General features: G+C 50.5%; 1 protein-coding gene across 1 annotated transcript in view; it reads right to left on the reverse strand.

Annotated features, from left to right (window-relative positions):
• Window positions 1-1,794: 1,794 nt before the first annotated feature.
• Zan (zonadhesin) overlaps window positions 1,795-21,764 on the reverse strand; it is a 49,244-nt gene continuing 29,274 nt past the window's right edge. Inside the window, exons 27-47 of the mRNA XM_069989269.1 lie at window positions 20,920-21,014; window positions 20,313-20,489; window positions 18,039-18,244; window positions 17,581-17,725; window positions 16,043-16,284; window positions 15,800-15,964; window positions 14,985-15,109; window positions 13,654-13,961; window positions 12,791-13,002; window positions 10,475-10,616; window positions 9,675-9,919; window positions 7,955-8,084; window positions 7,624-7,795; window positions 7,337-7,510; window positions 6,169-6,308; window positions 5,536-5,735; window positions 5,294-5,432; window positions 4,644-4,784; window positions 2,100-2,223; window positions 1,952-1,992; window positions 1,795-1,867 (exon numbers count right to left, since the gene is read on the reverse strand). Of these exons, the coding sequence (XP_069845370.1) occupies window positions 1,827-1,867; window positions 1,952-1,992; window positions 2,100-2,223; window positions 4,644-4,784; window positions 5,294-5,432; window positions 5,536-5,735; window positions 6,169-6,308; window positions 7,337-7,510; window positions 7,624-7,795; window positions 7,955-8,084; window positions 9,675-9,919; window positions 10,475-10,616; window positions 12,791-13,002; window positions 13,654-13,961; window positions 14,985-15,109; window positions 15,800-15,964; window positions 16,043-16,284; window positions 17,581-17,725; window positions 18,039-18,244; window positions 20,313-20,489; window positions 20,920-21,014 (3,364 nt within the window). The 3' untranslated portion in view covers window positions 1,795-1,826. The remainder of the gene's footprint in view (window positions 1,868-1,951; window positions 1,993-2,099; window positions 2,224-4,643; window positions 4,785-5,293; window positions 5,433-5,535; window positions 5,736-6,168; window positions 6,309-7,336; window positions 7,511-7,623; window positions 7,796-7,954; window positions 8,085-9,674; window positions 9,920-10,474; window positions 10,617-12,790; window positions 13,003-13,653; window positions 13,962-14,984; window positions 15,110-15,799; window positions 15,965-16,042; window positions 16,285-17,580; window positions 17,726-18,038; window positions 18,245-20,312; window positions 20,490-20,919; window positions 21,015-21,764) is intronic.

Here is a 21,764-nt window from a genome sequence, read left to right on the forward strand (position 1 = left end):
GGCCTCCTGGGGTGGGGAGGGAACCCGTGGGAGTGAAGGGTGTCTGCCCCCAACTTCCCATAGACAGGAAGAGGAGGCTGGGATCATTCCCTCCCTCCTCTCTCCCCCCCTCCCGCCCCCAGCAGCCCACTTTTCCTTTGTATTTTCTGTTTCCTTCTTTCAGCCTGGTTTTCCCTTTCCACTGGGACACCTGCAGGGTCAGGTCTGGCCCGGCCAGCCTGGGGAAGCCTTTTCTACTTCTGCCTCTCTATTGCCCCCTGTTGCCATCTGGTGGTCATTGCAGTGGACCCCAAGGTGGGGATCTTAACCTGGCCCTGAGTTCCTACCTCCACCTAAAGGGACAGGATGCCCGTGTTTTGTGTCCTGAAGTGGAAGGGGCTCACTGCAGTGGAGGGAGAAGGGGGGAGTCTCCCTGGGGGAGGCGCCAGGCTAGATAGGCTGACCTTCCAGAGCTGGCTCTGGGAAGATAGAAAGTCAAAGGAGCTGGAAGACAGGCAGAGATGTAGACATGGAATCTCGGGATCCTGGTGGGGACGTGGCTCCTATCCTAAGTCCTTTCCCCATGCATCTGAGTCTGGCTTTCTCCAGGTGAGGGGCTCGGGGGTGGGGGGGGGAGGGTCAGGATAAGCAAGAGTGAGAATGCATTCCAAGGACCTGTGTCATGCCTGTTCTAGATCCCAACCCTCCCTGCCCCCCTCGCCCCCCTCCACTGCTCCCTACTGCCCAGGCAAGCTCCCCCCCATCCCCCAAGAGAGGTCCTGGCTTAGGCTGAGTGGGTCAGTTGACCTGGGCAGTGATGAGTCTGGTCTCAGTGGCTCAAGCCTGTAATCCAGGCTACTAGGGAAGTGGACAGGCATTCATGGTTCAAGGCCAGCCTGAGCATAAAAGTTTGAAAGATTCCATTTCGACCACTGACTGTTAGCTCCCATGAGCAAGAAGGAACAAATAGAAGGATTGAAGCCTGAGTGAACCTGGGGAGCAAGCAAGATCTTACACCAAAGGTCACAGCTAGGCATCAGAGGCTTGCGCCTGAAATCCTAGCTATTCAGGTGGCTGAGATCGGGGGATTGAAAGTTTGAAACCAGCCAGGGCAGGAAAGCCCATGAGACATCTCCAGTGAACCACCAATAAAAGGGGAAGTAGGAGCCGGGCTCTGGTGGCTCACGCTTGTAATCCTAGCTACTCAGGAGGCTGAGATCTGAGGATCAGGGTTCAAAGCCAGCCCGGGCAGGAAAGACCGTGAGATTCCTATCTCCAATAAACCACCAGAAAACTGGAAGTGGCGCTGTGGCTCAAGTGGTAGAGCGCTCGCCTTGAGCTGAAGAGCTGAGGGACAGCGCCCAGGCCCAGAGTTCAAGCCCCACCACCAACAAAAAAAAAAAAGGGGGGGGGGGAAGTGGGGCTTGTGCCTCGTGGTAGAGCACCAGCCTTGAGCAAAAAATTTGAGTGTGTGCCCTGGCCTGAGTTCGAGCCCCAATACTGGCATACAAAAAAAAGTAAACAAAACTGGTCAGAATGACTTTTCATCCCACATCCCCACGTAAAGATGGCACGTGAAGATTTTTCCTCCTGAATCCCAGAACCAGAGGCCTGGGGCTCCATCCCACTGTCCCTTCTTCCCTCCCACCCCTCTTCTTCTCCTTTGGCTCAATGGGCCACCCACAGATGGCTTCTTGGAAGGGACCCTCCCCTCCCCTCTTGACACCCAGGCTCTCCCTCCCCCTGGAATATTTTACCCAGTACTCAGCCCTGTTTCCTCCTCCCCGTAAATCATAAAGACATTCCCATAGAAAAAGCAATCATTTTATCTCCTAGAGGAGGGGCACTCAGAAGGGCATAGCTTTGAAGGCAGGCTCTGGAACATTCCCTGAGGAGAAAGCCAGAAAGTCTGTTGGCTGGGAACTGTACTCCGTGCCCATGCAAGCCCAGGGCCCCAGGGAGCAGTTCTCACCTCGGTCCACCAGCCAGCCTTCTGGGCTCCGCGGTTTCTCCCTGGTAAAGGAACACACACAGAAGAACACCACCTCCGTGTGCTCTAGCCTCTGCCCACCCCTACCCACCCCACCTCCCCCTTCCTCAGCCCCCCGTTCAGGACCCACCTCCTCCACGGCTGCCGCCTCATCCTGTGGACACACTCCCTGGTGGCCACTGCCACCAGGACCGGCAGAATGACCACCACAGGCACCAGCATCCCCAGCAGGACGGCCACAAAGCTGGATGGTTCTGGAAACGGGAAGAGAGAGAGGCCTATGAAGCAGGAAAGGTAAGATGGGGTCCTTGGCTGCCATGTGAGGGACCTCATCCCCTAAACCTCTGGCTGTGGCTGGTTCTGTGCCCAGAAGGCTGTCACCCCTAGAACTGTTCCTCACCCCAGAAAGCTCTGTTTCCAGTCCCAACTCCAGGGGACATTCGTCTAGCTGGCCGCTAGAGTCCCCGGTATCTTACACTCAGCATTTCTCAAGGAGCAAGCCAAAAACCTGGTTGGTCAGTCTGCACAAGCTGGCTGCTGGGAAGGCAGATGCTGGCCCCACACTGTGTCTACTGAGCCCCAATCTCTAGCGGGGAGTCTGGGGTGTATGTGTTAAATACACTACCCTCGGGCTGGGCAGGTGGCTCAGTGGTAGAGCGCTTGCCTTGCATGCCTCAGGCCCTGGGTTCGATTCCTCAGCACCACATAAGCAAAAAAGAAAAAAAACTGGAAGTGGTACTGTGGCTCAAGTGGTAGAGCGCTAGCCTTGAGCTGAAGAACTGAGGGACAGCGCCCAGGCCCAGAGTTCGAGCAGGCTACACATGAGCCCTACACACTGGGGGAGGGGGAAGGGGATAACAGGGGAGTGACAGGCAGGGAGGGGAGCCAGGGCTCAGAGAGAACATTCTAGAGTACATGGCACAGAACGTGGCTAATTAAAGACCTTTGTCCTGCTATCCTAAGGACATATTGTGACATGCTCTCTATTGTATGTGACAATATACATTATAATTATGTTGGATAACATAATTATACAGTAATTGTACAAGGTAGCATTACCTTGTAGAATGGAATTATAATACAAATAAGATTTAAATAATTGTAATTATGTGACATAGTTCACCTAATTATATGTAACATGAAGTATATTTAATACTACATGCTACATATAGTATGCACGTATCTGTGATATAGATCTCATGTTATATATCCCATTATATTATGATATGTTAATGTGTTGTGCATTATATCCATCACTTAACACTTAACATATGTTAATATATACTATATGCTATGTCTATTATATATAGTATATACTGATACAAATATATATGAGCCGGCCACTGGTGGCTCACACCTGTAATCCTAGCTACTCAGGAGGCTGAGATCTGAGGATCATGGTTCAAAGCCAACCCGGATAGAAAAGTCCAATAAATCACTAGAAAACCAGAAGTGGTGCTGTGGCTCAAGTGTTAGAGCGCTCACCTTGAGCTGAAGAGCGCAGGGACAGTGCCCAAGCCCAGAGTTCAAACCCCACGACCGACCAAAACAAAAATGAAAACACAAAATAAATATATATGAATATGTATTATATACTCATATATATTTTATATTGTTTATAATATAGTATATAAATATATTAATATATGTACTATTACTATATGTACTATATATATAGTATATATAATAGTATATATTATGTATACTATTACTATATATACTATTACTGTACATGTTATTTACCAACATATAAATATATAATATAAATATAACATAATATACAATAAATGCAAATAGATAATATATAAATATATACTATATACTAATAGATAAATCTATTTATTTTTATTTTATTTATTTTTTGTCAGTTGTGGGGCTTGAACTCTGGGCCTGGGCACTGTCCCTCAGCTCTTTAGCTCAAGGCTAGTGCTCTACCATCTGAGCTACAGCGCAACTTCCGGTTTTCTGGTGGTTTATTGGAGATAAGAGTTTCATGGACTTTCCTGCCTGGGCTGGCTTTGAACCGTGATCCTCAGATCTCAGCCACCTGAGTAGCTAGGATTACAGGCGTGAGCCACTGGCGCCCAGCTAGATAAATCTATTATATATTATTTAAATCATAATCATGACCTATATATTATATAATTATGCAATATTTTCATTAAAATTATATAACATGCACAATATATATTTAAAAGAATATAAATATAGGGCTAGGAATGTGGCTTAGTGATATTGTGCTTGCCTCGCATGCATGAAGCCCTGGGTTTGATTCCTCAGTACCACATACACAGGAAAAGCTGGAAGTGGTGCTGTGGCTCAAGTGGTAGAGTGCTAGCCTTGTGCAACAGATAGCAGGGACAGAGGCCAGGCCCAGAGTTCAAGCTCCAGGCTGGCCAAAAAAAAATAAAAGAATGTAAATATGAAAGCACACACACATATATATATATATATATATATATATATATATATATATATATATATATAAAATTTAAAAGTATCATATAATATATACAGAATACAGAATACATACATTAGTATTCCTGTCTGTGATCTGTCCATCATGTGTAATAACTACCTATACTTGGTACTGTCATGTGTGTGTGTGATATTATACACAGGCTAATCCTGTGGCAGTCACCAGCAGGGGACAAGTCCGGGACGTGGCCGTCACCTGGTTTTTGGGGGACCAGGATGTCCCAGGGCTCCGTGCAGAGGCGCCCCCCGTAGCCGGGGTCACACTCGCAGGTGAAGCTGGCTCCCTGCTCGCGACAGCGTCCGTCGTTGTGGCACGGGTTCCGCAGACACAGGCTTTCTGCAGGGACAGAGGGTGTGAGGGGTCCTGGGACCGCCGCTGACAGGGCAGGGTGGCCGCAGTCTAGGCTCTCAGAGGGCTAGCCTGGGCTCTGAGAAATTGTTGAACCACTGGATTCCCACCTGCTGTGCCTGTAAGAGGGGGATCCAGTGCCAGGGGTGCGGGCCCTCAGAGGACATTAAGGGCTCAAATGTTTAGGGAACAACAATCCTTTATTGTGATTTGGGGGGGCAGTACTGGGGCTCAAACTCTGGGCCTGGGCACTGTGTCTTAGCGTTTTCACTCAAGGTTGGTGCTCTACTGCTTGAGCCACAGCTCTATCTATTCTTTGGTGTTTCGGTGGTTCTTATGGGAAAGAAGAGTCTCACAGACTTTCGTTCCCGGGCTGGCTTTAAACAGTGATCCTTGAATCTCAGCCTCCTGAGTTGCTGGAATTACAGGCATGAGCACTAGTCTAGCATCCAGAGGGTGACCCATGGGTTTGGCACAGAGCAGGGCCAAGGGCTCACCTCGGAAGCAGCCTCGGGTGAAGTTGGCCAATGTGCAGATCTCCCCAGCGCTGCAGCCAAAGGGCTCACACAGCAGGAGCCCCGAGCTGGCACAGGTACAATGCTGGGCACAGTCCTCTGTCACAAAGCTGTCACCCAGCTGCAAGGGCGGGGGGAAGGGCAGGAAGGACTAGCACTGGCTTCACCCCCAAATTAGCAAGGTCTGCACATGGGCTCCCAGGTCTCCCCATGGCCTCTCAGACCTGGTAATAGATGCCAGCGGCAGTGCAGCCGCAGCGGGCCTTGGGGAGGCTCCTGGTGCCACTGTAGATGTGTCCGGGGAGGCTGGCACAGCCTTCTAAGCAGGGACCCTCACAGCCCCTGGCGGCCGCCGGGTTGGCACAGGATGCCAGGCAGGGCGTCATGCAGCTCTTGTACACCGTGTTGGCCGGGCACACCATGGCTGAGGGACAGAGGCACAGTCAGGGGCAGGTGGGGTTAAGGCCCGGCACAAACAAGCAACAGGACCCAAAGCTGGAAGAAGGGGTACAAAGTCACCCCACAGAGCACACTACCTGGGGGAATGGGAGCCAAAGCAAGTGACCTGGCTCTGTTGGGAGGATTTGTATCTGGGACCTGAGATGGAGTGGAAGGAACTAAATTGATGGGCAGGGGGTAGGTATCAGGGGTAGGAATAGAGCTGGGGTAACTGGAGGGAGGGGGTTCCCAGAGGAGGGCAGAGAAGGGATCAGGTTAGAAACATGTGCTACCTTGAAGTTAGTGTGCACTGAAGGATGGGGGAAAGAAACAAGACAGGAAGTCCAAGGGGAACAGCACTGAGCCAGGTGGAATAGCAGGGGGATGGGGCCGGCTGCCGGGCAGGGGCAGTGTCTTACCACAGCGGGTATGGTTCCGCCAGCTGACCAGGCTGGCACCTGCCTCCTGACAAATGATGGCATACCCACTGAGGGCCCGGCAGCGCAGCTCCTCTTGTTCTTGGGGGTCCTGACCAGCACACAGATCAAACACACAGTGCCTGGGGATTGGGGAAGAGGAGGCTGTCAGCATCGGGGAGACAAAGAGACCCAGCTGTGCAGAAAAGGGCTTGGTATTCACACAGAAAGACACACGAGATAGGGCTGAGGAAGGGCCACCAGGAAATGAGCCACAGAGGAGAGCTGGAGGGGTACAGAGTGGAATCCTTAGAAAGGTCAGGGTAGAAGCTGGTGCTGGTGGCTCACGTGTGTCATCCTAGCTACTCAGGTGGCTGAGATCTGAGGATCATGGTTCAAAGCCAGCCCGGGCAGGAAAAGTCCGTGAGACTTATCTCCAATAAAACACCAGAAAACTGGAAGTGGTGTTGTGGTTCAAGTGGTAAGCAAAAAAGCTCAGGGACAGTGAGTAGGCACTAAGTTCAAGCCCCATGACCAACCAAAAAGAAAGAAAGAAAGAAAGAAAGAAAGAAAGAAAGAAAGAAAGAAAGAAGAAGAAGAAAAGAAAGAAAGAGGGGCTGGGAAGGTGGCTCAGTGGTAGAGCGCTTGCCTTGCATGCTCGAGGCCCTGGGTTCGATTCCTCAGCACCACATAAGCAAAAAGAAAAAAGCTGGAAGTGGCGCTGTGGCTCAAGTGGTTGAGCTCTAGCCTTGAGCTGAAGAGCTGAGGGACAGCGCCCAGGCCCAGAGTTCAGGCCCCACGACCGGAACGAACGAACGAAAGAAAGAAAGAAAGAAAGAAAGAAAGAAAGAAAGAAAGAAAGAAAGAAAGAAAGAAAGAAAGAAAGAAAGAAAGAAAGAAAGAAAGGAAAGAAAGGGAGAAAGAGAAAGAAAGAAAGAGAAAAAGAAAAGAGGGAGGGAGGAAGGGAGGGAAAGGAAGCAAGGCAGGAAGGCAGGAAGGAAGAAAGAGAAAGAGAAAGAGAAAGAGAAAGAAAAAAGGGAGGGAGGAAGGGAGAGAAAGGAAGCAAGGCAGGAAGGAAGGAAGGAAGGCAGGAAGGAAGGAAGGAAGGAAAAAAGGTAGGTCAGAGTAGGTTATCTGGATGGATTTTGCAAGTCCTGAGTCCTCAACTCACTCCTGGAAGGGTTCTGGATCTATAATCTGGTGACAGGTGGCAAAAGGACCCTGGGGGTCCACCAATACCCGACAGGCCTGGCTAGCATGGATTAAAGTCAGCTGTTCTGGGCTGCACTGTGACTGGATGGCAGGTACGTCTTTCTCCTCTCCCTCTTCTTGCTCTGGTAAGGCCCTGGAGGAGAGAAGCCCATGGCCAGCTGTGTCTATGCAAGTGACACAAGGACATGAAGCAAGGTCTGTGTGTGCCTGGAGCTCTGCTCATGTCCCCCGCACCCCAGCCCTCACCTTGGGAAGCGGAGGAGGGAGTCCTGGGGATTCACGGTCCAGCTGCTGATGAACACGTGGATATTCTGGGTGACCCGGCCACTGGGTAGCATGAAGTCATTTGTCCTGTCTCTGTCGTAGTTCCCACACAGGCCACGCACCAGCCCCTGGTAGGTGCTAGGCAGGTTGATCACTGCATAGGAGCCAGGACATCCCCTGAAGTGAACCCCCATTTCCTGGCAGGGCACCCCTCTTCTTCCCCCGATAGCTTGGTCTGTTTGTGCTGGGCGTTTCCTTCCCCCCACGCAGACAGGTGCCTTCTATTCTCTATTTTCCCCTTTTGCGAGGTTACCTGCAAGATTCTTGCCATCGTAGCTAACGATCAGCTGAAATGCAGTGATCAGAAAAATCCGAGTACCTCGCAGGGTGACCTCCAGCTCCTCAGTGGGTGTGTAGGGGATGCTCATCTTCTGATCGTTGACCTGGAATATAGGGGAGACTGGAAGTGCATGCAGGATGTGCTGGATCAAGCTGATTCTCTGCTGATCTTGCCCATGCTGGCTTTATCTGGACAGTAGGCCTGCCTTATTTGCTGATTTATTGCATGTGGCTTGAACTCAGGGCCTGGCTCTCTTACTTGGCATTCCTGCTCAAGGCTAGTGCTGTATTACTTGAGCCACACCTCTACTTTTGAGTTCCCAATGGTTAGAGAATAGTCTCTTGGATTTGTCTGCCTGGGCTGGCTGCAAACCTGGATCCTCAGATCTCAGCCTCTTGAGTTGCTAGGATGACAGGTGCGAGCCACTGGTGCCCAGCTTGCATGTGGTTTTGACCAAGTATAGACAAAATATAACTGCTATCTGTGTATTATACAGCTCAGGCAAAGCGGAGATGCCTGCCAGCCCTGAGTTATTAGTTGTGTTCAAACTGCTTCCTCCTCCAAACTAGAAGACCCACAGAGATCAAGGATCCACACTCTAGGTGCTGGTGGCTCATGCCTGTTATCTTAGCTACTTGAGAGGCTGAGATCTGAGGATTAGGGTTCAAAGCCAGCCAGGGCAGAATAGTTCATGAGACTCTTCTCTGCAATTAAGCAGCAAAAAGTTTGAAGTGGAGGTGTGGCTCAAATGATAGAGCATCAACTTAAAAAAAAAAAAAGCCAGCTGGGCGCTGGTGGCTCACGCCTGTCATCCTAGCTACTCAGGAGGCTGAGATCTGAGGATCACGGTTCAAAGCCAGCCTGGGCAGGAAAGTCTCTGAGACTCTTATTTCCAATAAACTACCAGAAGGAAGTGGCTCTGTAGCTCAAGTGGTAGAGCGCTTGCCTTGAGCTGAAGAGCTGAAGGATAGCGCCCAGGCCCAGAGTTCAAGCCCCACGACCGACAAAAAAAAAAAAAAAAAAAAAAAAAAAGAAATGTAAAAAAAAAAAAAAAAAAAAAAAAAAAAAAAACTACCAGAAAACCGGAAGTGGTATTGTAGCTAGCCTTGAGATGAAGAGCTGAGGGACAGCGTCCAGGCCCAGAGTTCAAGCCCCATGACCAACAGAAAAAAGAAAAGAAAAGAAAAGATTAAAAAAAAGCCAATTGGCCGGGCGCCGGTGGATCATGCCTGTCATCCTAGCTACTCAGGAGGCTGAGATCTGAGGATCACGGTTCAAAGCCAGCCCGGGCAGGAAAGTCCGTGAAACTCTTATCTCCAATAAACCACTAGAAAACCGGAAGTGGCGCTGTAGCTCAAGTGGGTAGAGCGCTCGCCTTGAGCTAAAGAGCTGAGGGACAGCGCTCAGGCCCAGAGTTCAAGCCCTATGACCGACAACAACAACAACAAAAGCCAATTGCCTCAATATGGGCAAAATAACTGCAACAACAACAAAATGATTTACTAAACCTCTCACATACCATTCAAAATGCCCCTTTTTCCCCTTGTCTTTCCTTTGCCTCTCGCTCAACCCCCCTGCCCTTCTCCAGCCCATCCTCTGTGGCCCCCTTTCCATGACGATGCCTGCCTGCCCTGGCCCCACAGGCTCCACGTGACTCCATGGCCCAGCTCTCTTCCCAGACCCTCTTACGAACCACAAGCTCCAGGTTTGTTTGGAGTTGGACTTTATAGCCATAGACCATAATGATCACTTCGTAGAGGGTAGGACTGGAGGACTTCGTCAGCTTGTTCCGCCCCTCCACGAGCAGGCTCTCTAAGCCCTCGGGCAGGCTTTCCACTGTCTTTACGAGGATATAGGTCATTTGGCCTGGGAAATGGTATCCAAAGCGGTCAAATGTGCGGTAATAGGGGTCTCCTAAGATTGTGCACTGATCCGACTCTGCAAAGAAAAGCAAACACTCAGTGCCCAGCACTGAGCCCTCAGAATCCTTCCCCTGACCACGACTCCCGCTGTGGCCTTCCAGTGAGGCCCACCAGCCTTGGAGGGCTGCAGCTTTCTTTCTCTCCTCCCCTACCCCCATTAAAACCTTAATCTGGGCCATGTGCCAGTGGCTCACACCTGTAATCCTAGCTACGCAGGTGGCTGAGAGCTGAGGATCACAGTTCACTGCTCCAATAAGCCAGCAAAAAGCCAAAAAGTGGAGCTATGGCTCAAGGGGTAGAGTGCCAGCCTTGAGTGAAAAAGCTAAATGACAATGCCCTGAGTTCAAGCCCCAGTACCAACACACACACACACACACACACACACTCACTCACACACACACACACACACACACACACACACACACACACAGAAAATCCATTCAGCCTCTTCTAGAAAGGATTAGTAACTAGCACATGGTCAGTGGTGGCAAAAACCCCAATGTGAAGCCAAGTTTCCCAGATCTTAGTTTCCCGCTCCACCTCCATGTGCTGGGCCCCACAGCTCCCTTACTGTCAGCAGCACAGAAACTGTTGTCGTTTTCCCCATGCTGGCAGTGGGACCCATAGGGGCACTGGAAGGAACGGCACTGAACCCTCCCTTCTGAACACATGCACTTCTGGGTACAGCCACTAGAGATCCAAGTTTTGTTCACCTGCAGAAAAGGGGGGGAGGGGGAGAAAGGAGAGTGAGGAGGGAAAAGCCAAGACTCTCTCAGCCCTCACCCCTATCTAAAGTGTTTACAGATGCCCCCAGTTGTCTGTGGTTTCACACTAAGTGAGTCAACCACAATCGTGAAAAAAAAAAAGTTAGCCAGGCACCACCGGTGACTCACACCTGTCATCCTCGCTACTAAAGAGGCTAAGATCTGAGGATCATGGTTCAAAGCCAGCCTGGGCAGAAAAGTCCAGGAGACTCTTGTTTCCAATGAAACACCAAAAATCCAGAAGTAGAGCTCAAGCAGTAGAGGGCCAGTCTTGAGCAGAGAAAGCTATGGGACAGTAGCTAGGCCCTTCATCAAGTCCCAGTATAAACATACAACTAATGGCATCTGGAGCTGAAGGCAGAGTGCTTGCCTAGCATGCAGAAGATTTTGGGTTTCATGTCTAGCAGAAGGAATTACATAAGTAATTCTTTCTTGTCATTATTTCCTAAACAATACAGCAGATCAACTATTTGCATGAGATTTACATTGCATTAAACAGAGATAATTAAAACCATATAAGAAAAACTGTAAATGCTTTTTTGTGTGTGTGTGTGCCACTCTTGGGAAGTGAACTTAGGGCCTGGACACTATTCTTAAATTTTTTCGCTCAGGGTCTAGGAATGTGGCTTACTTAGTGGTAGAATTCTTGTCTAGCATACACAAAGCCCTGAGTTTAATTCCTCAGCACCACATAAACAGAAAAAGCTGGAAGAGGGGCTGGGAAGGTGGCTCAGTGGTAGAGTGCTTGCCTTGCATGCATGAGACCCTGGGTTCGATTCCTCAGCACCACATAAACAAAAAGAAAAAAGCCGGAAGTGGTGCTATGGCTCAAGTGGTAGAGTGCTAGCCTTGAGGTGAAGAGCTGAGGGACAGCACCCAGGCCCAGAGTTCAGGCCCCACGACCGACAAAAAAAAAAAAAAGCTGGAAGTGACACTATGGCTCAAGTGGTAGATTGCTAGCCTTGAGCAAAAGAAGCTCAGGGACAGTGCCCACGCCCTGAGTTCAAGCCCCAGGACTGGCATAAACAAAAAACAATTTTTTTCCACTTAAGGCTGGCACTGCTACTTGAGCCACAGCTCCACTTCCTGCTTTTTGTTGGTTAACTAGAGATGAAAATCTCATAGCCTTTCCTACATGGGCTAGCTTCAAATCAGAATCTTCAGATCTCAGCTTCCTGAATAGTTAGGATTATAGGCAAAAAACCCTGCTTTGAGAATGCAAAAATTTGGGCTGGGAAGGTGGCTCAGTGGTAGAGCACTTGCCATGCATGCCTGAGGCCCTGGGTTCGATTCCTCAGCACCACATAAGCAAAAAGAAAAAAGCCTGAAGTGGCGCTATGGCTCAAGTGGTAGAGTGCTAGCCTTGAGCTGAAGAGCTGAGGGACAGTGCCCAGGCCCAGAGTTCAGGCCCCACAACCGGACCCAAAAATAAAAAATTTTTTATGCAACTACTATGAGGCTTGAAAAGTATGGATTTTGGTATCTTTGGAAGGTCCTAGAACTCATCACCCCATAGACACCTAGAGTCTAATATAATTGACTCCAGCCAAAAAGTTCAGAGAGTGTGTGTGTGTGTGTGTGTGTGTGTGTGTGTGTGTGTGTCTGTGTGTCTGTGTGTCTGTGTGTGTCTGTGTGTCTGTGTGTGTCTGTGTGTCTGTGTCTGTGTCTGTGTGTTTATGCAGGGCTTGAACTCAAGGATCTTCACTCTCACTTGGCTTTTTCACTCAGAGTGGCACTCTATCACTTGAGCCAGAGCTCTACTTCTGGCTTTTTGCTGGTTAATTGGAGGTAATAGTCTCCTGGACTTTCCTGCCCAGGCTGGCTTTAACATGTGATCCTTAGATCTCAGCCTCCTGAGTAGCTGAGATCACAGACGTGAGCCACCAGTGCCTGGCTGCCCTTTGGATCTTGGTGCCTCAAAAGCAATGTTCTTGCCATTGTACCAACCCATTTTACACATGAGGTAACTGAGGCCCCAGAGGTCATCCTACACCCAGGCTCTGCTCTTTCCAATCTACCCAGGAGCAACTGTAGTGCCAAGCAAATCCCAGGTCCAGCGAAGACAGAAGGAAATGCCATGTTTAAAGCCTCCCCTCCCTAATCTGGCCTGCGTGCCCACTCACGGCGATGACCGCCCCCTCGGCAGTTCTGCAATCACAGGAGCTCTTGGGCACACACTGGCCCTCGTTCAGCACATAGTCTGTCTGGCAGATGCACCCCTCCGTGCAGGTGAGGGGGACTCTGACTGCTGCGCTCTCACAATCCAGCTCCCGGCAGGATGGTGTGCAGGACGGAAGGCAATTAGAGTATCGGCTGTTAACTGGGCATTCCAGAGCTGTGGGATGGACAAGAGATGCGGGGGTGAGTGGAGAGGCAAGAGAAGGCAGGAGCTGTAGAAACCAGACTGCAGGGCGGGGGTGGGGGGGTGGGGGGGGAGGTGGAGGGTGGGAGAAGAGCCATCAATACGTCTTGGGCTGGGGGCTTCCTTTATTATCCATTAGGCAAGTAATGATTGTGCATGTGCTGTGTGCCAGGCCAAGGACAAGAGCAATAAGCATGGCGCTCTCTGCCTCTGATGGCTCACACCTGGAATCCCAGCTACTCAGGAGGCTGAGATCTGAGGCTGGCAGTTGGAAGCCAGCCTAGGCAGGAAAGTCTGAGAGACTCCTTTATCTCCAATTGACCACCAAAAAGCCACAAGTAGAGTTGTGGCTCAGGTAGTAGAGCATCAAAAGGGATTTTGAGAACTCAGCACACCCTGGCTCTGAATTCAAGTCTGAGTACTGGCGAGCGAGCACGCGCGCGCACAGCACACACACACACACACACACACACACACACACACACACACACACACACACAGAGAAAACAATCAGCCTGCAGGGCGCTGTCCTGACGGGAGGGGCAGTGGTGACAGGGGCCTGGTGGAGGATGAGGGAGCTCTTTGGGAGAGGCAGAGTTTGGGGTGCGCACAGGGGACACTCACGGCAGAAGCTGCTATTCCTCCAGATGGGAGTCTTGAGTCCCTCATTGCGGCAGGCAGACTCGAAGCCCTGGAGGGTTTCACAGAGGGTGTGGACGAGGCCACCGGAGCGCCCCCCAGACTCACAGAGCTTGTCTATGCAGCCCAAGATGTAGGGCTTGACGTCCACCCTCGTGGCACACTCAGCCCAGGCTGGGGTCTGCAGAGCCTCCTGGCAGGCTTGCCGGGCTTTGCCCAGGTCGGCTGGCCGGCATTTTTCATGCGTGGTCTCCTCTACTTCCACTTGTGTGAACTCTTCCGGGGCCTGGCAACTGAGACAAGAGGTGTTGGGCATTAGTGTAGGATTGGCCACTGCTCAGTCCACCTACCACCCACAGAGAACTCTGGAGGATCCAGCCCACCTTGCTTCATGGGGAAGCTGGTCTGAGCTCAGGGGGACCTCCCAAACAGCCTTGATCGCCTCTCAGGTTTCTAAGAAGGGAAGGCTTTCACATTTTTCCCAGTGAAGGTTCCAGAAGCTCTGGGATGCAAAGAACTCTCTTACCCCCTGCTCTCACACACAGTAGAATGTGTGGTCTTCCCTTCCCAGCTGAGGCTGACTGGCAGGGATGGGGAGGGGGAAGTGGACAGTTGGGGTGGGAATGTGGCTTAGTGGTAGAGTGCTTGCCTAGCATGCATGAAGCCCTGGGTTCCTCAGCACCACATAAACAGAAAAGCTGGAAGTGGCCTTGAGCACAGAGAGGCTTAGGGACAGTTCCCAGGCCCTAAGTTCAAACCCCAGGACTGGCAAGCAATCAAGCAAGCATGCAAGGGGCGGGAGGAGAGGGCAGTTGCTAGGTGACTGTGATTCAGTTCTATAGTCCTAGCTACTCAGGAGGATGAGATTTGAGAATCACGGTTCGAAGCCACACTGGGCAGGAAAGTCCATGAGACGCTTACTCCCATTAAGTCACCCCCAATCTGGAAGTGGTAGTGTGGCTGAAGTGGTAGAGCTCCAGCCTTGAGCAAAAAAAGCTCAAAGATAGCTCAAGACCCTGAATTCAAGCCCCCAAACACACACACACACACACACACACACACACACACACACACACACACACCCTGAATTCAAGCCCCCAAACACACACACACACACACACACACACACGCACACACACACACACACACATACACACACCCTGAATTCAAGCCCCCAAACACACACACACACACACACACACACACACACACACACACATACACACACCCTGAATTCAAGCCCCCAAACACACACACACACACACACACACACACACACACACACACACATTGGGTCAGTATTCAGGGCTCTTTACGTTGGGTCGATGTCATGGTTTTGCCAGCTGTCCATGAAGTCGTGGGCTTCCTCAGCTAATTCATTATTGGGCATCATTAGGTCATCTTCTTTCTGGCCGTTGAAGTTCCCACACACGCCACACAGCTAGGTGGACAGATGGACTTTGAGAGTTAACAGGCCTAATAGCTCCTTCCTTCCTTCCCTTCTTGCTTTTTTTTTTTTTTTTTTTTGGTGGTCTTAGGGCTTGAACTCAGGGCCTGGGCACTGTCCTTGAGCCTCTTTGTGCTGCTCAAGGCTAATGCTCTACCATTTGATCCACAGCACCACTTCTGGCTTTTTCTGAGTAGTTTATTGGAGATAAGAGTCTCATGGACTTTCCTGCTTGAGCTGGCTTTGAACCACAATCCTCAGATCTCAGCCTCCTGAGTAGCTAGGATTACAGGCACAAGCCACCAGTGCCTGGCCCCTTCTTCTTTCCTTCCCTTCTTACTTCTTTCCTTCCTCCCTTCGTCCTTTCTTCCTTCCTTCTTCCCTCCTATCTTCCCCTCTCCTTCTTCCTTCCTTTCTCCCTTCCTTCTCTCTCTCCCTTTTTCTCCCTCCTTCCCTCCTCTTCTCTCTCTCAACAAAGCCTCACTAAGTAACCCAAGCTGGCCCCAAACTAAGGATCCTTTTGCCCCAACCTCTTGAGAACTGGGATTACAGGCGTGAAGCACCACAGCCAGCTCTAAGAGCATTTTTTGTTGGTGTGTCCTTGTGAAAGCACACTCAGCAGCCCCACTTCCTGCAGAGACCACTTGGGTGTGGTGGGATGGGGCGGAGCCAGGCATTTCTTACCTTTTTGTGATAGGCTGCTGGGACTTTGATCTCCAAGAAATGATCGCCACCATATTTGACCTGTACTCCATTCTTAATGTTGACCAGGGTGTAGTCTCCGCTGGAAGTGATTTTGACCCCGTGGATCTTGGAGTTGGTAGGAAGGGTGACTGGCTCATCATTGACCTGAAGAGGAGAGCAGGGCAGTAAGCAGGAGGAAGGCTCTGGGTTCTCTCCCCCTAGGGCCACGCGTGGGGGGCTCACCATCACTGAGTGTCCCTTTTGCAAGGTGATTTGGTAGCTGAAGACAGTTATGTAGACACGGAAGATGCGGAAGGGCTTGCCTTCTTGACTCTCACTCTTGGCACTGATCTCAAAGAATGGCAACTTCGAGCTGGGGTCACATACTTTCACCAGGATATGTGTGCACGTTCCAAATATGGGCTGACCAACGCCATCAAAGCTCACATACCTCACTTCCTCAGAGACGTGACACACTCCTGTGCCTAGGAGAAGACACAGGTGCCTGGGGGATCGTCTTACTAGCTCTGGCAAGAATAGGGTCCCTAGGGGAAAATGGGTTTGGGTTCTCTCTGCTTTAAAGCAGGCTGTGGTGGTTTATGCCTGTAATCCCAGCACTCAAGAGGCAGAGAGGCAGGAAGATCTTAAGTTTGTGGCCAGAGATATCCAAGAGGTAAGGAGACCCCGGACCAGGAAAACAATCAACCTCCCAGGGTCTGCTGCAGGAAGGCCTGGGAGTGGAAGAGGTTCAATTTGGCTAGCACAGCATTTATAATGTCCCATGGGGGTTCCTGACCAATGTGGGAAGAGGGATGGACAATGGGGCTCTGCTATTCCACCCTCAGAATCCAGGCAGTGAGGACTCCATCCCTTAAATTAGGGGTGAATTGTATTTCGAAGGTGATTGGCTCATGGGTGTTCTACCTTCATCTGTGGTTCACAGATACATAGATTAATGGACTAATGGATTACCCAGGGATGGATAACCAGTTATTTAGGGACTGGGCCTGTAACAAAAAAAAGCCAGTTTGGGCATCTTTATAACCCACCCAGTGATGTCAGAGACCAGCAAGAAGGCCCTTGTCACATGCAGCCTCTCCTCCTAGAACCGCCCAGCCTCATGAACTATAAGAAATACATTTCCAAGCCTGGCATTGGTGGCTCACGCCTATAATCTTAGTTACTCAGGAGGCTGAGATATGAGGATCACAGTTTGAAGCCAGGAAGACAGGAAGACAGGAAGGTCCACGGGATTTTTAGTTCCAATTAACTAGCAAAAAGCTGGAAGTAGAGATAGGCTCAAGTGGTAGAGTGCCAGCATTAAGCAAAAAATAAAAAAGCTAAGAGACAGGCCCTGAATTCAAGCCCCAGGAACAGCACAAAAATAAATAAGTGTATACACACACACACACAAAATTTCCTGGGTTGGGGATATAGCTTAATAGCACATTGGCTTGCCTAGCATGCTTGATACCCTGGGGTCTATGCTCAGATCCATTGGAGGATGTGGGGAACAAATACATTTCCAGAAGGGATATTGCTCAAGAAGTACAGGGCTTGCTTTATAAGTCATCTAGGCTCAGGCATTCTAATATTGCAGTCAAAGATAACTACAAGAGTGGGAAAACTCCACAATGCCCTCCCTGGCAGCAGGAGGCCAAAACTTCTTTGGTATTACCAGTGTGCCAACCTGGACCTGAGGGCTACAGAGGAATGTGAGAGGCAGAGGCTGGGAGGCCTTGGGAGGATTGCTCTTGGTAGCTGTGGGGCAGCCCTCCTACCTATGGTCTGGCAGTGGAACAGGCCATCCTGAGAGGAGCACATCTGGCTGTCTTCGCAGGCTGCGGGACCGCAAGTGATGTTGTTCCTGATCCAGCAGTTGCAGAGAACACGGCAGGTCTTCTCTGGGTACCAGCTCTCCCCCACCTGCAGACCCAGGACCAGCAGAACTCAGCCAATAGGAACTCAGAAGCTGGAGATGGGTGAAGCCCTCCCCTGGGCACAGGGATCAGCAGAGCCAATAGGAACTCAGAAGCTAGAGATGGGGAGGCTTCCCTTCCCAGCATCAGCCTCTTAAATGTGTCAGGCCTTGGTCCTCACCCCATCTTGGCCAACCCTGGCCTACCACAGCCAGTCCTACCTTTCTCAGTCTCTGAGCCCTCCTTGAGATCTCCAGATCCCCTGTCACTTGTGAGCAGGAAGTTGCAGGACACAGCCTGCAGGGGGTCAGGGCACTCACCATATGGTAGAAGCCCTCCGGGTCCCTGCAGCCACAGTAGCTGGGAGGTACACAGGAATGTCCGCTCAGGATGTATCCTCTCTGGCATTCGCAGCCCTCTACACAGGGTAGCACAGGGCAGTATGTTGGGGAGTTCAGGGAGAGGCAGGCATCTGGGCAGGGGTTGGCACAGGGCTTGTAGCTGCTGTTTGGTAGACACTTCAGAGCTGAGGAGGGCATAGGTGAAAGGAAGACAGTTAGGAGGAGAGTTCTTGAGGGCCACTTCGGACAGATTACCACGTGTCCACACAATGGATTCTCAATTTTTCCCAGGGGTGGTCTCAGACCTTGATCTTCCACCTCTGCCTTCTAAGTTGATGTGATTACAGGCTGTATCATCACAATCAGCCCTACAGTGGACGAATATTCAGTCTTAAAAAGGAAAGCTGTCAGCTGGTACAGTGGCTCAAACCTATAATCCTAGCTACTTGGGAGACAGAGATCAAGCCAGGCTGGAATTTAAAAAAAAAGAAAGAAAGAAAAAGGAGAAGTCCTGAGACTCCATACCCACCCATGGCTGGGTTTGGTGCTGTGCACCTGTCATCCCAGTGATAAAGAAAAACACAAATAGAAAGATCACAGTCCAGGCTGGATAAAGTGAGAACTTCTCTGGAAAATAACTAACATAGATGAGCTAGACAAGCTCATGCTTGTAATCCCAGCTACCCAGGAGGCTGAGGTCTAACGATTATGGTTTGAAGCCAGCCAGGGCAGGGAAGTCCATGAAACCTTTATCTCTAATGAACCATCAGAAAACCAGAAGTGGCACTGTGACTCAAAGTGGTAGAGTGCTAGCCTTGAGCAAAAGTGCTCAGGGGCAGTGTCCAGTCCCTGAGTTCAAACCCCCCCCCCCAACCAACCACTATAACATTCAGATGGTATTTTATTTTTTGGGGTGGTTGAACTCAGGGCTTCATGTTTGCTAGGGAGATGCTCTACCACTTGAGCCATACTCCCAGTTCCCTTTTTAACTTGGATTATTTTCAAAGCAGTCTCTCATATTATGCTGGCTATCCCTGGCTTTGATTCTCCTATTTGTGTTTCCCTTTGTTGTTGTGGATGACAGGTGTATACCACCACACCCTGCCATTTGTTGAGGTAAAGTTTCTTGAACTTTCCCCCCCCCCTTTTTTTTTTTTTCTGCTGCTCCTCTTGAAACTTTATGCCCTGGCTAGCCTCAAACCTCTAGCTCCCAATCTCTCCCTCTTAAGTAACTGGCACTATAGTCTTGAACCACCATACTTGGCTTAAAATAGTAATTTTTATATTATGTACATATTACCATAATTGCAAAAATAAACAATTTCTGGGAAAGAGGAAGAGAGAACAGTGCTGACCCAGGTAAAGGAAGCAGGAGCTCAATAAAGGTTGAAGGATTTTGTTGTTGTTTTGTTTCGGTTTCGTTTTGGTTATGGGGCTTGAACTCAGGACTTGGGCGCTGTCCTTGAGTTCTTTTGCTCAAGGCTAGCTTTCTACCACTTTGAGCCACTGCTCCACTTCTGGTTTTCTGATGGCTCATTGGAGATAAGACTCTCATCTCAGACTTTTCTGCCTGGGCTGGCTTCAAAACACAGCCCTCAGATTTCAGCCTCCTGAGGAGCTAGGGTTATAGGTGTGAGCTACTGGTGCCCAACAAAGATGAAGTTTTTTGTTTTGTTTTGTTTTTAGGTCGGTCGTGGGGCTTGAACTCTGGGCCTGGGCACTATCCCTCAGCTCTTCAGCTCAAGGCTAGCACTGTACCACTTGAGCTACAGTGCCAATTCTGGTTTTCTGGTCGTTTATTGTAGGTAAGAGTCTCACAGTCTTTCCTGCCCAGGGTGTCTTTGAACCTTGATCCTCAGATCTCAGCCTCCTGAGTAGCTAGAGTTACAGACATGAGCCACTGGTACCTGGCAAGGATGAAGTTTTTGTTTGCTTGTTTTGTTGGTCATGGGGCTTGAACTCAGGGCATGGGCTTTATCCCTGAACCTCTCTGTGCTCATAGCTAGCATTCTGCCACTTGAGCCACAGTGCCACTTCCAGCTTTTGTCTGCTTACGTGGTACTGAGGAATGGTACCCAGGGCTATATGCATGCTAGGCAAGCACTCTACCACTCAGCCACATGCCACATACCTAGCCCCAGGTTGAAGTTGTTGATGGGCACAAAGAAAAAAAGCTGAGCGGGGCTGGAGGGAGCAGGGCGGGGAGGGAGGACAGTTCCGTGTGAGCGTGTGGGTGCAGGTCAAGTCACTCACGGCAGAAGGTGTTGTTGCGCCAGGCCACCGCCTGGCCAGCCTGGGCGCACAGGCTGGCGTAGGCCTGCAGGGAGTGGCACAGGGACAGGGCATTGCCCTTGCTTTCACACTGGCTGTGCACACAACTGGCAAAGCTTGGCTGTGGAGACACCATCAGGTGACAGCTGGAGAAAGGCCCTGGGGGGTGAAACAGGTGGAGGAGACAAGGGTGAGCCCAGGAAGTGAGCTGGGGTCTCTCAACTCCTGTGCAAGTGGTTTATGTGAGTGACTGAGTGTGTGTGTGTGTGTGTGTGTGTGTGTGTGTGTGTGTGTGCGCGTGTGCGTGTGTGCATGTGCACCAGGGCTTGAACTCAGGACCTTGAACTCATGCTTGGCTTTTTTTGCTCAAGGCTAGTGTTCTACCACTTGAGCCATAGCTCCACTCCTGGCTTTTTGGAGATGCATTGGAGACAGTCTCATGGACCTTCCTGCCTGGCTTGGCTTTGAACCATGATCCTCAGATCTCAGCCTCCTGAGTAGCTGGGATGACAGGCGTGAGCCCTTGGCACCTTTGTGTTCTGGTGTGCTGTCTGCAGGGGAGGACAGGGCCCGCAGGAATGTATCTCACCCATGGGGTTCAGGAGGATGCCACAGTTCTTATTCCAAATGGTGGAAGAGCTGGTGTCTTGGCAGTTGACAGGGCTGCTACCTGTCACAAAGCAGCTGTGGAGGAAGAGAAGGAAGGATGGAAACTCAGGGCAGGAGACATGTCCCCCCACTGAAGAAGTGTGGAGAGCCAACCAGGGAGCAAGGGAAAAAAAGGAAATGGTGCTACAATCCTCAGATCTCTCTACCTCCTGAGTAGAAAGTAGAAAGGCTAGCAGATGCAGCCAGAAGGAATAAGGCTAGCTATCAGGAGGAACTTCCCAAGGTTGGGCTTGCCAAAGACATCGAGACAACTTTTCAAAAACTCCCATCTTGGGGCTGGGAAGGTGGCTCAGTGGTAGAGCGCTTGCCTTGCATGCATGAGGCCCTGGGTTCGATTCCTCAGCACCACATAAGCAAAAATAAAAAAGCCGGAAGTGGTGCTGTGGCTCAAGTGGCAGAGCGCTAACCTTGAGCTGTGCTGTGCCCAGAGTTCAGGCCCCACGACTGGATCCCCCCCCCCAAAAAAAAAAAAAACTCCCATCTTAGCTAGGAGCCAGTGGCTCACGCCTATAATCCTAGCTACTCAGGAGGCTGAGATCTGAGGACTGTGTTCAAAGCCAGCCCAGGCGGGAAAGTCCATGAGATTCCTATCTTCAATAAACCACCAGAAAACTGGAAGTGGTGCTATGGCTCAAGTGGTAGAGCGCTGGCCTTGAGCTGAAGAGCCGAGGGACAGCAGCGTCCAGGCCCAGAGTTCAAGCCCCGCAGCTGACAGAAAGAAAGGAAGGAAGGAAGGAAGGAAGGAAAGAAAGAAAGAAAGAAAGA

Source organism: Dipodomys merriami, unplaced genomic scaffold (genome assembly GCF_024711535.1).
Source record: "Dipodomys merriami isolate MVZ:Mamm:240054 unplaced genomic scaffold, mDipMer1.0.p SCAF_373, whole genome shotgun sequence".
NCBI lineage: Eukaryota > Metazoa > Chordata > Mammalia > Rodentia > Heteromyidae > Dipodomys > Dipodomys merriami.